This window comes from Hyperoodon ampullatus, assembly GCF_949752795.1.
Source record: "Hyperoodon ampullatus genome assembly, chromosome: 7".
NCBI classification, from domain to species: Eukaryota; Metazoa; Chordata; class Mammalia; order Artiodactyla; family Ziphiidae; genus Hyperoodon; species Hyperoodon ampullatus.
This window is the reverse complement of record NC_136920.1, coordinates 2,705,885-2,721,219: the sequence shown is the minus strand read 5'-3', so window position 1 is coordinate 2,721,219 and position 15,335 is coordinate 2,705,885. Positions and strand designations below refer to the sequence as shown.

The following is a 15,335-nucleotide window of genomic DNA, read 5'->3' as shown; positions in this document are numbered from 1 at the left end:
ACAATGGCTCTGAGGGGGTCTGCGCAGGCTCTTCCTGCTCAGAGGACCCTGGGCATGACTGGGCAAGGAGCAGTGGGCAAAGGCGGGGAACTTCTTGGATGAGGCTGTGCCATGGGCTGAGCAGGGGTCTGCGCTGGAGGGGCCCTTACCTCCTTAGTCCAGGAGCAGTGCTCAGAGCAACCTATGGACCGAGCCTTCTCAGAGGCGACCCCGTCGCACTGGCCTCGGTGCCAGGGACTTCCAGAAAAGGAGCATGGAGAGGAAGTCCTCTCCCTCTCTCTCCTCTCCCCCTGGGGGCTTCGAGAACTGGGGAAGGCTCCCGGTCCCTGAGCTCTAGAATGTGGCTCTGTGGGGTGGTGGGTTCTAGATCACTGTCTGTGTGATGGAGACAATGGCCTCAGCCAGTGGGACCCACCCCGCCCCGCCCATGCCTGGCTCGGGACCCGGGCCTTTGCTCCTTGTTGCAGGGTGCAGGCCAGAGGCGCAGAGGACAGGAAGGGGACAGCTAGGTCCTGGACTAGGACAGTGAGGCCAGGGGGCCCAGAGCCAGAGTGGCCGAGGAGTAAGGTCCTCAGGGGCAGAGCTGAACCTCCTCAGTCCTACCCCCGGGGAAGGACTGAGCTGGGGAAACTGAGGCAAAAGAAGACTCTGGCTGTTGGGGATCCTGGGATCCAGGGTGCAGTAGGGTCTGCCCTGGTTTGGGGTGGGGGCAGGAGTTGGCATTGGAAGCTGCTGCTCTCCTGAGGGACCTTTCCCTGACCCTGCTCTCCCTCCTGCATCGTGGTGGCTGTGCCCACCCGTCGGACCCCGAGTGTCCTCATTAGCATGTTCTTCTTGGGGCTCCGGCTGGGGCTCCGTCTCTTTCCTTGGGTGACTTCTCAATCCCCCGGACCCGTGTCATGTGTATATTGTGCACATTTATTGTCTCAAAATGATAACCTTCAGATGCAGAGCGCCCGCACCCAGCCTCTTCCCCCAGCCCTGGCCACTTCCTCTCTCTGGGGCTCTTTGCCCCTCCCCGCTCTGAGCCCCTGCCCCCAACCTCTGCCTCCGTAGGCCTTCTTGTGTCCTGATGCCTCCCTGCATCCACATGTCTTGTCTATCTGTCTGTCTTGCTTTGTCCACCTGCCTACAAGGGCGTCTGCCTGGATTTCTGTTGGTGGGTCTGCCCTCTCTGTGGGGTTTCTTATATGTGTGTGCTCCGCTCACATGATCCTATGTGTGAGCCTGTAGTTGTGTGCCTGAGGGTGGGGAGAGACAGGAGCCAGAGCCTGAGCTGCAGGAGGCTTTACTGATTGGATGGCTTGTGGATAAATCCACGCATAGGGAAGTGGTAGGGGTGTCGTCGTCATGGTTGCTTGTGCGGCTGGTCCTACGGCTGCTTGGAGCCACATCTGGGGTCCACTAGGCATCGTCCTGACTGCCCAGCACTTGCACCTGGAAGGCAGACACGTGTGGGCCAAGAGGCTGGTGATCAGTAACTAGAGGGCCACAGCTCCATCAGACAAACAGGCCCAGGCCAGCCTCTGGGGGGATGGTGGGCTCTGGCACATTGCAGCCAGTGCCCTTCCAGCAGCTGGAGAAGCGGGGTGTGCGCATGTGTGTTTGCATTTGTGTGTGTGTCAGGTGTGAGCATGTGCGTACGTGCATGTAGGGGGAGGCTGAGGGCTGCTCTGCAGGCAGTGAGGTCTGGGATGTCCACCCCTGCTGGCTGAGGCAGGTCAGGGTGTCTGTGGGGTGCTGGGGTATGGGGTTGCTGCACTGGGTGGGTGATGAGGGGCTATGGCATTTGGTGGAGGGCCTGAGGAGTAGGACTGTGGGTCCTGCTAGGGCTGCAGGCCTTTAGGGAGTGCGGTGCCCCCCGGCCACGGTACCAGCAGCTTGACCAGCTCCGCCTTGTGCCTGGGCCGCAGGCCATCTACACAGGACTTGAGCTTGGTCACCGCCGCCTTAGCATCTGCACTGACGTCGCACTTGCCCAGGGGCCCCTCATAGAGCTCCTCTGCGGATCCCAGCAGCAGCGTTTGCAGGAAGTCGATGAAAAACTCGTCGTTGTCCTCCCCCGTGGCCAGCCCTGTGTTGGGGTGAGATGAGACCAGGCCAGGACTCCTTCCAGCTCCACCCCCAGACCTCCCACTTCTAACCTCAGCGGTCTCCAGACCTTCCCCATCAATGTCCACCTCACCTGCCCCCGGTCTTCCTCCAAAACATCCCCCAGCTCCACCTGCCCGCAGACCCCTCCTGTCACCCTAACCTCAGCTGCCTCTTTCCGCTCTGGGCTCCTTAGCGTCACTGAGGAAGGAAAGCCAAGCCTCTGACTCAGTGGGGATTTCCCCTCCGTGTGAGGTTGGCTGACCTGGAGCTTGGATCAGGGTCAGGGTCAGCCTGGGCTGGGCTGGGTTGGTGACATTGGGCTTGGTGGTGACACAGGGGCTGGGAGAGAGGTTGAGCTGGGCTGGGGTTGGGGTAGGGTTGCCTGGGGACTGGGGTCGCCAAGGGCACCAGGGTCATTGCCCACATCTGTGTTCTGTGATGGAGGTGGGTTGGGGTGCCTGGGAAGGGGGGCACCAATCACTGCGGGGCCCAGTGCCTGGATTTCTAGCTTCCCACGTTCCCGCCCATTTCCCCCCCCCCCCCCCCCCCCCCGACACCAGGCCTCCGAATGTGCTGGAAGCACCTGTCAACGCACAGACTCGGCACGGGTGCAGAGCAAGGTGAGCGCCACCGGCCACGAGCAGGAGGGCGCTGCTCCCCTTCATGGCGGACCACGCAGGCTCCTCAGGAGCTGCCTTGGCCTGCTTTACGCCTCACACAGGCACCGGTCCTGGGGGCGGGTCCGACCTGCCCAGCAGGACCCAGCCAGTGAGAGCACCGGTGGGGCAGCCGAGGGTGTGTCCTCTCCGCCTGCCCTGCAGTGGGTGCCAAGGAGCAAGGGGCCTGGGGTGCTGTGTGAGGGGTGCTTGGCAAATGTTTGGGGTGAGTGGACGGAGGTGAGGGGGCGACGTGAGCCTGGTCAGCAAGGAAGGGGGGGTGCGGCTGGGGATGCTGAGGGCCTCTGGCCTCGCTTGGCTTGTGGCTGAGAGTGGCAGGCTCTGGGCTAGGCCCAGGCCTTTCTTCTGGGGGAGGAATCCCCCCTCCACTCAGCATGCTTTGTGGGCCAGCACTGGGTTCTGATCCCTGAGACAGCCTGGAGGTCTCCACTGGGGCAGGGGTGGGGGACTTCCTGGGGTCCGCAGACCCGGGCGGTAGGAGATGGGCCCAGGGCCACGGGAGGCCCGAAGTGGGCAGCGGCCTCCAGGGGATGGAGGGTGGGCCTGAGAGTGACTGAGGGACGAGGAGCTGGGCCATCTCTGGGACCTGGTGGGATTACAGTCACTTGCAGGAAGTGAGGCGGGGCTGCAGTCTGACTCAGCTTCCTTCTGTGGTCATCCAGCCTGGGGAAGTCTAGGATCTGGGGGAGACAGTCCAGTGCTATGATGGAGACAGGGGGCTGGGCCCATAACTAGACCGCCCCTAGAGCAGTGCTGCAGTCCTGGCCCTTATGCCGTGGACCCTCTTCTCCTGTCCCATGCTGCCACCTGGTGGCCAATGGCATCCCGCAGGCCAGGCCCACTCTCCACAGGGTCCCTGTGAGGATCCAGGGTTTCAGGCCCTTCCTGGCCCCCGGGGGCTCCTCATTCAGTACTGACACCTCCAGATCAACCTTGTCCGGATTGGTTACCCTGTCTCTGCTTGCCACCCTGCCCCTCACTTGCCTCCAGCCATTCCTGAGTCTGTCACAGACCACAGACCCTTGTCCTGTGTCCTCTGAGTACTCAGAGCTTCTCATCCACTTGGGTGTCTGTTTATCACAAATAGTCTGTAGTCCCCTTTGCTAACATGACATGAAATCCATGGATGATATAACCTACTTATACTCCTAATTCCAAGAATATAGGAGAAATAACGTGTAACGAGGTCGCCTGTAACGAGACAATGTGGCTTCATGGGTGAGACTGCTTTCCGCAAATTCGAGCCCCTCCCCATCCCCAAAGGCCCAGGGGGTTCTGGTCAGCGGGACAGGCCTTGCTCTGATTGTGCTTTGATGGTCCCATCATCTTCTTTAACTTAAGGGTCCTCTGGCTGCTTGCTGGGTCACCTGGAGAGATGTTTAAAGGTGCTGTCCCTGGGCTGTGAGATAGTCCAGACTCATGGAAGCAGGGTTCCGGGGGCAGGGCCTGGATATGTGCCCTTCTGAATCCCTCCGGCCCCAGTGGAGACTGTCCGCCCAGCATTTATTCCCCTTCCTCTGCACTTTTCTCCCAGTCTCCAGAGTGCTGTGTGTTGGTTTGATATGATTTCAAATGCGCTTTTTTATGACTTGAGTGAAGTTGTTTTAATACAGCTGTTTACGACAAAGACCAAAACCAGTTTTTTTGGGAAGAAAAGTTGTTTTGATTTAAGAATGGAGTGAGCTGTGTCAGGGTCACTCCCTAGCAACAGGCCACTGGATGCCCGCTCCTGGTTGGTCAAGCCGACTCCCTCGAGAATCTCACAGAAAAGGTACACCTCGACTAAATGTGGACTTTATTCCTGTCATCTCCCCTTGTGTGGGACAACAGCGTAATTAATCTGTCGTTTGTTTGGATTATGTTATTTGTTATTGGCTTATTATACAGAGACATTATCCTGTATGCTATTGGCTTGAGCGATTATTGTAACTCCCGCCGTGAACCTGTGTTGAATAAACTATTGGCAAAGGCAGTCTCAGTCCCTGAGAGTGATCCGCCGCCCCCTCCCGCAACAAAACAGCTGCCCCGACTGGAGGTGAGCTGGGTGCCCTCCTTTACTCCATTTGGATTTTGCGGTTTTTCTTTTTCCCCAAACGCCAGCCACCTGGAATCACATGCTATTGAACGTTGCTCCTGCAGCCCTTCACAGGCGCTGTCAGCTACGGAACCCCCAGCAAGCTCTCACAGTTGCTGAGGATTTGAGCCTCTCAATTCTATCTTGCTCTGCCCACTCCTCCAGGTACCATTCTTTTTTTTTTTTTTTTTTTGCGGTACGCGGGCCTCTCACTGTTGTGGCCTCTCCCGTTGCGGAGCCAGGGAAGCCCCAGGTACCATTCTTGGTGACTTTGCTGTGCACATACCTAACCCATCCCACACCTTGACCTTCGTTCCCCTGGCCTCCTCCCCTCCTGTGGTGTTGCCCTCCACCCGCTTCAGTCAGTCACTGCCAAGGTTATCCCCTGGTCTTTGCAATACCAATAACTGCACTCCCCGCTCAATTTCTATTTCAGGTGTCCCTGCCTCTGGCCGTGTCCTTTCCGTCAGCTCGCTGCCTCTGGTGCACAGCAGTTACTCGGGAACCGTCACGGTCCTGCACATCCAGTCCACCGGGCCTGGGTCTACCGCACCACGGTTAAGAACGTTCCCTCGCTCACGGCCAAACCCCCTTCCCGTCCCACGCTCTCCCCCGGCACTGGATAACTGCCCCTCTTCCTCTCCACTTGCCCACTCAGCAGGGTGTGCTGACCTCATGGCAAGACCTCGCCTTGGGTGGGGCCTTAGTGCTGCCCATGACTTCTAGATTCCCAGGATGGGTGTCCTCCCATACTCTGAGGTGGCTATTGTCACACTGCCCCTCCTGTCTTACCCTCTGGGCCTCAGCTCTTAATTTCACCGAGAGAAACTGAATAGGTCAGAAAAAAAACTACACACAGTCTTATCACCAAATCTATCAACCTGCCTTCATTTCCAGGTTTGTGTTTCTTCCTGTATCAAGAGAGGACCTGTCTTCACGCATACCAGTGGCAACCCTCCTCCATTACTTCTCCCCACATGAAGGCTTTGTCATCTCTTTCTGCAGTATTATGTTTTTATCTCTACTGCATCTTTCTCAGTGTGACAGGGAAGAGCCAGTTTTGACTCCCTGTTGGATCTGTTTCTTTGACGTTAACCTTCGCTTTTCATTGCTTTTGTTATCATAATCATCCATAATGGCCTGCCTCAGGGAACCCCGCCCCTCTGCCTGAATATTAAACTAAAGTGCCTCTGTTCAGCTCACAGGGAGACAATCTGACCCTGCCCACCTGTGAATGGCTGCAAGAAAGAAGAAAGTAACACATCCCCTCACCAGTCCTTTTTACTTTACTTCCTCGCCGCCTCTCCCTCTCTGATTCTATAAAAGAAGGTGGCATCCAGATCCCTAATAAGATGGTTTTGGGGCCCCCTAGTCCGCCATCTTCTCCGTCTGTAGGCTTTCCGGATGACGTCATACTCCTTGCCTCCACACCTCGTCTCCGATTTACCGGCCTGTCGTGCGGCGAGCAGAGCGAGCTTGGACTTGGTAACATCATCAGCATTTACTCATGCTATAACATCACCCATCTGTAAGCAGGATACAGCACAACAAAAGCCACCCCCTTAGCACTAGTGCTGCAGGCTTCCCCTTGGTCCTCAGACCACTGTCCCCTCGGCTTTATCTCACCCTGAGCCCCAGGAGGCTCCCAGCCTTTGTATTCAGGCTGCATTTGGCTAACGGGAAGGGACAAATAGATTCTGCATTCATTAACGTTCTAGGCATGGATCTTGTTCTGATGGAAAATTACAGTCAAAATGTTCTTAAGAAAAACCCCCACCAGGTTCTATCAATTCATAACGTGTTTGGTTCTAATTTTCAGAGACGTGCAGATACCAAGATCGCATTTGTTAAATTATGGAACTCATCACCGCAACCTGCAAGGGCTCTGTTCTTCTAGTTTTTGAATATTTATTTGTGCCCTATGACCTTAGGTGCCCTCATGAAAATATGTGACATTCCGTTCTGGGACAGAAATACGAAGGTTATTAAACACTGAAGATATCAGACAAATCAGTATGTCAGACTGTCTGATTCACCTTGTTAACGAGGCAGGACTGAAAACGGCTGCTTTTCTTGTAGAAACATGGAGAGTTCATTCGGTAGTCAAATTCTCTTAGCAGGACTCCTCCCCTGGGTCACTATCATATCAGAAAAGGGTCTAGACCTTATAAGGTTTAGCGCTAACATTTTTGTTCGTAATAAAGCTAAAAAAAATCTTCTTTTACATCATCATCATTGTATTCAAATTACATATATCTTCATCAGTAACTGTATTCATCAAGTGATGAGGAAAAATATTGAAACCAAGCAGGAGGGGCCCTCCTGGCAGAAAAGCCTTTCCATGTCCCCCGTTTCTTGTTTGTAGGAAAAAGCCTTCAGCCTCCTGGACATTCGCAGAGTTCCAAAGGACAGATTCAAACAGTTACTAATTAGGGAGGGGAGGGAATACAGAAATAAAGGAGGAGCAGTCAACTAATAATAGGGCAGCGATAAGGCAGGGTCCTGGTTCCTCCTCAGAGATGTACATAACAATATGTCTCTGAGTTCTTCTGCAGGAACTGAGGCCCCCAACCAGCGGAGGATGGTAAATTCTGGCTGAGCACGAGAATCCTGGAGCACCACCCTGTTACCTCACCACCAGCCAATCAGAAGAAAATCACACACCGCAGCCCTCACCCCAAATTTTGCTTTTAAAAACTCTTCCCCCCTGGGGCTTCCCTGGTGGCGCTAGTGGTTGAGAGTCCGCCTACCGATGCAGGGGACACGGGTTCGTGCCCCGGTCCGGGAGGATCCCACATGCCGCGGAGCGGCTGGGCCCGTGAGCCATGGCCGCTGAGCCTGCGCGTCCGGAGCCTGTGCTCCGCACCGGGAGAGGACCGCGTACCGCCAAAAAAAACCCCCCCAAAAACCAAAACTCTTCCCCCCAAACCATAAGGGAGTTCAGTTTTTTGAGCACGAGCCACCTGTTCTCTTGCTTGGCTTTTGCAATAAACCTTTCTCTGCTCCAAACTCTGACGTTTCAGTTTGTTTGTCCTCACTGTGTGTTGGGCCCATGAACTTGGGTTTGACAACAATTCTGTCGAGCTAGCCAGGAGTCTGTATCCATGGTGGGTGGACCCCAGCCGGGGCAGCCCCTTCCCTGAGTCCCCAGCAGCTGCCGGAACTCATTTTGCTCCAGGGAACTCGAAGGGGACTCTCCCTGACAGACACTGAGCATCCCGGCCCAAGGCTGTCTGGAGCCGAGGAATGTCCTGAGCTCTCCAGTCCACACTCTGTGTCATTTGGGGCTGAGTCACTCCAGTCTGCACAGCCTGGGAATTCTACCCGCTCCATCTGGCTTCATTCCATTGCGAGAATTGAGCCACCCTGAGCTTGTTGTGAACAATTCTGGGCCCGTTTGTCTTTTAGGAGCTGGGCCAATCTGTTTGGAGGCCTCCATCTGGGAGTGGGAATGGAATTTTTGGACTACGCCTCAACTGATCTCTCGTCTGTGTGATTGTATTTGTTGTTTGTATGTATGTGTGTATCAGTACTTGCACTGGGTGGTTGAGACATCTCTGGTAATGGAGCTCACATGTGATGACACCAGGGTATTCTTCCTTATTGCTTTGGCTTGGCTTACTGCAGAGCATTAGTTGGGACTAAGGCTTGGTCATTTGGCCCCATCTCTGATGGGGCATTGGTTGGGTTTCTCCCCTTTGGACTCAAGCTTGGTCCTTTGGTTTCGTCTCTGACTGATGGGCCATTGATTGGGAATCTCCTTTTCTGGGCCTAGGGAACTGCGACCCTGAGAGACTGTTCTGCATTGGTTTGCTGTTTGCTTGATATTTCACGAACTGACAGTGAATAATTAAGTATGGGTGATCAGAGCTCTGTTCCATCTTGTAGTCCCCTAAGTTATATTTTGCAAAACTGGGAAATCTTCAGCTATGCTCCCATGAATAAAAGAAAATAGCATTTTATTGCAACCCTGCATGGTCTCAGTACTCCTTGGGATCTGGAGAACAATGGCTCTAAATTGTAACTCCATCCTTTCAACGGCAGGATATTTGACTGCATTCCAGTTTGAATTTCCAAAGTCTAGTGTATGTAGCCAATCTGCCCACAGGGAGTGGGGCCTCGCTGAATTGTGAGCGTGCATGGTCTGCACTTCCCTCATGGCCCATGCGGGGCGTTTAGCCCACGTTGCTGACCCGTGTTCCACACTCAGAGTTGGGTTTGTACACAGCTGATGGGATCTGGGTCTCATCAGGGCCGTCCAGGGCTTCAGCTCTGGGATAGTGCGGGGTCACATCGACACTGACAGGAGTTGGGTCTCCTCAGGACCTGCCAGGAAGCAGTGCTGCTGGAGAAGAGGTGAGGGAAGGTGGGGAGAAGGTTCCTGTGTGTGGCTGACCACGGGGGGGCTCCATCTTCAGAGGACCCAGGAGGGGAAGGAGCTGATGTGGAAAATTGTGGGTTTTAGCCAGTTTGTGTATGTGGTGTAGACAGAGTGCAGAGTTATTCTTTGGTGTGTGGCGTCCAGCTTTCCCAGCACCGTTTATTGAGGGGACTGTCCTTTCCCTGGCGTATGTTCTTGGCTCCTTTCTTGTGAGTTAACTGACCACACACCTGTGGGTTTATTTCTGGGCTCTCTGTCCTGTTCCTCTGGTCCCTGTGCCTGTTTTTGTGCCAATTCCACACTGTTTTGGTGACTGTAGCTTCGTAATGTAGTGTGAAGTCAGGGAGGGAGATGCCTCCAGCCTGTTCTCTTTTCTCAGGGTTGCTTTGGCTATTTGGGGTCCTTTGTGGCTCCACACAGACATTAGGAGGATTTGCTCTATTTTGGGGGAAAATACTGTGGAATTTTGGGAGGGATTGCATTCACTGTGTCCATTGCTTTGGGTAGAATGGGTATTTTAACAATATCAATTGTTCCATTCCCTGAGAACAGGATGTCTTCCCATTTATTGGTGTGTTTTTCAATGTCCTCATCAATGCTTTAAAGTTTTCAGTGTGCAGGTCTTTCACATCCTTGGTTAACTTTATTCTCAGATATTTTGTTCTCTTCAATGCAATTGTAAATAGGGTTGCTTTCTTTCTCTTTCTGATGGTTCATTATTAGTGTTTAGAAATGCAACTGATTTCTGTGTATTGATTTTGCAACTTTACTGAATTCATTTATTAGTTCTAATAGTTTTTTTTGTGGAATGAAGTAGAAAATTGGAATTCAAAAATCCCACTGTTTCTACCATATCCAGGTCATCCACAACACGGAGGACAGTGGCCCCTAATATAACCTTCCCACAGTGCCTCTATATTACATGTGGACTTTGGGTGAACTGGATCTGGGTAAAGCTTGGCTTCTATATGGAAGTTTGATGTTTTCTCTGCTTTTCTGGCGTGCTATTGACATACATGATATTTTGAAAAGTAATTTACTTTCCAGTAATTTCAAACATACAACTTTACACACATAAAACAAGTCTTGTACCTTGATTAAATATACTCCTAAATATTGACGTTGACATTATTAAAAATGGAATTGTTTTCATAAATTCTTTTCCAGATTATTTTTTGCTAGCGTATACATATAAGATAGATTTTCATGAATTGATATTTTGTTCTATAACTTTGCTTAATTGGTTGATTAGCTCAAATGATTTCTTTGCTGATTATAGGTAGTTTTATATATAAGATGATGTGACCTATGTTCTGCGAAGAGACACAGTTTTAATTTTTCCACTCACCCACGGATGCCTTTAGTTTTTTCCTCAAGATTCTGGGTAGAACTTCCAGTACACTATTGAGTAACGGTGATGAAGGCCAGCTTCCTGGCCTTGCTCCTGACTTCAGGAGTAAATCTTTCAGTCTTTAACATTGAGCATGAAGTTTGCTGTGGCCTTTTGTACTGCTCTTTTCCATATTGAACACATTTCCTTTTAGTCCTGCTTTCTTGAGTGTTTATCACGAAATAGCACTGGATTTTCATTGTAGATTTGTTTGCATTAATTGACATGATCATGTGTTTTTACTTCAGAGCGTTATTGTGGTTCAATACATTGCTTACTTTTAATATGTTGAGCAACCTGGAATTTCTGGTGTAGAGATACTTGCTTATGGCATCATCCATTTAAAGGTCTGTTGGTTTCATGTTGCTATTATTTTGTGATAGATTTTTACATTCATATTTATAAGTTATATTGGGGTAGTTTTCTTTTTTTTTCTTTATTTTTAAATCCTTTTTTTAAAATAGTGGTTTTATTTCATTTTATTTATTTGTTTTGGCCACATCCCATGGCTTGTGGGATCTTAGTTCCCCAGTCAGGGATCGAACCGGAGCCCTTGGCAGTGAAAGCACAGAGTCCTAACCACTGGGCCACCAGAGAATTCCCTAGTTTTCTATTTTAAGATGTATTTGTATAATCTGATTAGATTTGGCTTGGTGTAAGTGGTTTGGAGGGTTAGCATTAGGGCTGGGACTGGTGTGAGGGCTGGGGCTGTGTATGGTTTATGGTTGCTGTTAGGGTTTACGTTTTTTTTTTTTTGTTTTTTTTTTTTTTTTTTTTTTTTTTTTTTTTTTTGCGGTACGCGGGCCTCTCACCGCTGTGGCCTCTCCCGTTGCGGAGCACAGGCTCCGGACGCGCAGGCCCAGCGGCCATGGCTCACGGGCCCAGCCGCTCCGCGGCATGTGGGATCCTCCCGGATCAGGGCACGAACCCGTGTCCCCTGCATCAGCAGGCGGACTCTCAACCACTGCGCCACCAGGGAAGCCCAGGGTTTACGTTTTATGGTTATGGTTTATGGTTATGACTTATTTATGGCTATGGTTAATGAATATATTTTATGGTTTATGGTTTGGTTATGGTTACAGTTTTGCTTATTGGTTAAGGTTTATGGTTTTGGTCTCAGGGTGTTAGCACTCTGTGTAAGAGTGGGTGTTAGGGTATGGGTTAGAATTGGGGTACAGTTAGGATACAGGTAGAGTATGCATTAGGGTAAGGTACAGGTTTAGGGTACAGGTTAGGGCTAAGGTTAGGTCAGGGCTTAGGGTCAGGATCAGAGTTTAGGGTGAGGATCCATGGCGGGATTAGCGTCAAGGTTGAGCTCGGCCGTTGTTTTCTGCTCCTCCTTCCCTGGATTCTGATTGATGGATGAATGAAAGGTCTGCTCTGGTCACTCACTGTTTCAAATTGAGCTCAGCCTTAGTCAAGGGTTCTTAGGGCCTCGGAGGTCATACAGGGTTTCCCTCCACCCTCCCTCCTGGGAAGGGTGATGCAGGCCCTACTCTGTCTGGGCAGCCCCAGGTCCAGCATGGCCCTGACATGCAGGATACTAAGTAGATGTGTGTGTGTTTATATAAGACTCGGTGCATCAATCTGCCAGCCCCAGGTGCTGCCTTTTTTAAAAAAAATTAATTAATTAATTTATTTTTGGCTGTGTTGGGTCTTCATTGCTGCGCGTAGGCTTTCTCTAGTTGTGGTGAGTGGGGGCTTCTCACTGCAGTGGCTTCTCTTGTCGCAGAGCACAGGCTCTAGGCGCGTGGGCTTCAGCAGTTGTAGCTCATGGGCTCTAGAGCTCAGGCTCAGCAGTTGTGGCGCAGAGGCTTAGTTGCTCTGCGGCACGTGGGATCTTCCTGGACCCGGGCTCAAACCTGTGTCCCCTGCATTGGCAGGTAGATTCTTAACCACTGCACCACCAGGGAAGTCCGGTGCTGTGTTCTTGAGGGCTGGTGGGGCCCTCCTGGGACTGGATGGATCCTTTGTTCCATCTGCATGGGTGTACAAGCAGGTCTCAGAACAGCCCTTGGCCTCTGAGCATCCAGGCAGGCATCCATGTTCCTCCAGCTCAGGTTAGCCTTGGCGCCTCAAGCCCCCGTGGCCAATTACTGAACTGATTGTGTCTTTACTCTTTAAAATTAAATCACTCTCTCCAGGTTGGCGAGAAGTTTACTTGTGAACTTGGTTAGGGTTAGGGGTGAGGGGTTAGGGTTAGGGGTTAGGGTTAGGGTTAGTGTTGGGTTAGGGTTAGGTTTATGGTTTAGGGTTAGGGTTAGGGTTAGTGTTAGGGTTAGTGTTGGGTTAGGGTTAGGGTTAGGTTTAGGGTTAGGGTTAGGGCTGGGTTAGGGTTAGGTTTAGGGTTTAGTGTTATGGTTTGGGTTAGTGTTGGGTTAGGGTTCAGGTTGGGTTAGCTTTAGGTTTAGGGTTACGGTTAGGGTTAGTGTTGTGTTAGGGTTCAGGTTGGATTATGTTTAGGTTTATGATTTAGGGTTTAGTGTTAGGGTGTCCAGTCGTATGTCCCGTCCAGCTGTGGGTGTTGGTGTCGTTAGTCCAGTTGTATCATAGCCCCTGTTTGGATTTCGTAAGAATTCCTCTCGCTCTCACTGTATTTTTTTAAAATTTATTTGTATAATGGGGTGTAGCTGATTTTCAATGCTGTGTTCTTGGTGCTGTACATCCACTTGATTCACTTACAGAGAGACATCAATAAATTCTTTTCTAGTTTCTAGTAGTCAGATATATTTTTTTTCTGTGAATAAAGTGTGCTGAGTCCAGTTCCTTGAGCAGTGAGTAGGTCTTGGCGATTACATTATTGGTTTATGGCACGGTATCTGTGCCAATATCAACCTCCTGGTTTATGCATCACCATACCACACCTTTCCCCTTAAGCAGCCATAAGAGTGATTTTTAGATGTGTGATGGTGTTCTGTTTTGTAATTCAGTTCATGTGTAGCGATTTTTAGATTCCCCCTAGAAGTGATATCTCTTGATAAGTTTCTTTTTGTGTCTGACTTATTTCACCATCAAGGACCGTACCTAAGTCCCCTGAGTTGCTTCAACTGGCCTGTTTTCATGGCTGAGTAATATTCCCCTGTACATAAGTACCAAATCTTCTTTATCCATTTTTTTTCCTTCCAAGGACATTTAAGTTGTACCCAAGTTGAGGCTTTTGTAAACATAGCAGCAGTAAACGTTGGGGTGCCTGTGTCCTGTGGATTTTTGGTTTTTCCAAGATATACGCCTGTGAGTGGAAGTGCCATATGCTCTGTAGCTCTGTTTATTAGATGTTTTAGGAAACACAATACACTTCTCCAGAGTGGCTGTTGGCAATTTACATTCCCCCCTCGTCAGCGTAACAGGGCTCCCTTTTCTCCACGCCCTGTCCTGCATTTGTGGGTTTTACCCTTTGTGAGGATGGCCCTTCTCACGGCTGTGAAATGATACCTCTTTGTAGTGTTGATTTGCATTGTCCACTTTTTTGTTTTGCCAAAAAGGGCGTATGCGTTCTTCCTGAATATATTCAGGAAAAACCATATGCCCTATTTGGCCAACTGCATCCTTGGCGAAGCTCAGCCGCTTTTCATGTGCTTAAAGGGTGAGGCCAATCTACCTGTTGAAATCCCATTCCTGCACTTCTGCCTTGCTTTCAAGTCCTTTTTCATGACTTACCTCAAGGCATTTTTCGACGTTAGGAATCTTTTACAATCCTGCAGGATTGTGAATTGCAGTGCCCCTGAGCTCCATGTTTCAACTTGCTTTTTTGGGAACTGGCCACAAGACAGCAGGATTGCTTCAAGCCCTATTCTGGTTCCAGGGGCAAGGTAGCCTTTGGTCAATTCCTCTTCCTAATTGGAATTTAGAGTGGCGTTTGCCTGTCCCAACACCTAGGGCTTGTCTCTCATTGTTTCCCCCACTTCCGCTTCATCCTCCGGACAAATTCAAAACTGTGCGAAACAGGATGTTGAAGGTGCTGACTTCCCCTAGTGGGGAGATTGTTAGGAAAGAGGCTGGAGGGGGGAACCCGAGCACCAGGAGATAAGATGAGGTGCCTTTCCCAAACTCTTCCCGATCCGATGGTGTACGATCCTCTGCGTGTGCCATGCATGTTTTAGCTGTAGGAAGGGTCCCCTGCACCTGAAGATTTGCGACCCGTGGATTGAGAACCAGGAAGTATTACTCTAAAGGGGCTGCATTTGCTGTCCCATCCTCACCAAGCCTCTCAGCCCCAGGAGTGTCCAGCCTTAAGTCCCATCTAGATGTGGTCAATCCAGGGTGCATCACAGCCCCTGAACGAATTTTGTAACAGTTTCTCTCTGTGTTTTTTTTTTTTGTAATTTATTTTTATATATCTTTTAAAGAGATTTTAAAATCTCTCTGATTTTCAATGCTGTCTTTCTTGCTGCTGCACATCCACTTGATTCACTTACAGAGAGACATCAATAAATTCTTTTTCAGATTCTTACCAGTCGTATATATTCTTTTTTTTTTTTTTTTTTTTTTGTGGTACGCGGGCCTCTCACTGTTGTGGCCTCTCCCGTTGCGGAGCACAGGCTCCGGATGCGCAGGCTCAGCAGCCATGGCTCACGGGCCCAGCCGCTCCGCGGCATATGGGATCCTCCCAGACCGGGGCACGAACCCGTATCCCCTGCATCGGCAGGCGGACTCTCAACCACTGCGCCACCAGGGAGGCCCCCGTATATATTCTTTTCTGGTGACTAGAGTGTGCTGAGT

General features: G+C 50.8%; 1 protein-coding gene across 1 annotated transcript; it reads right to left on the bottom strand.

Annotated features, from left to right (window-relative positions):
- Window positions 1-1,404: 1,404 nt before the first annotated feature.
- Window positions 1,405-2,511, bottom strand: SCGB1C1 (secretoglobin family 1C member 1; the record flags this gene model as incomplete). Its single annotated transcript, XM_079709444.1, has 4 exons — window positions 1,405-1,437; window positions 1,875-2,074; window positions 2,357-2,433; window positions 2,477-2,511. The coding sequence occupies 4 exons, from the start codon at window positions 2,509-2,511 to the stop codon at window positions 1,405-1,407; spliced, it is 345 nt and encodes a 114-aa protein (XP_079565570.1).
- Between the last annotated feature and the right edge of the window lie 12,824 nt (window positions 2,512-15,335).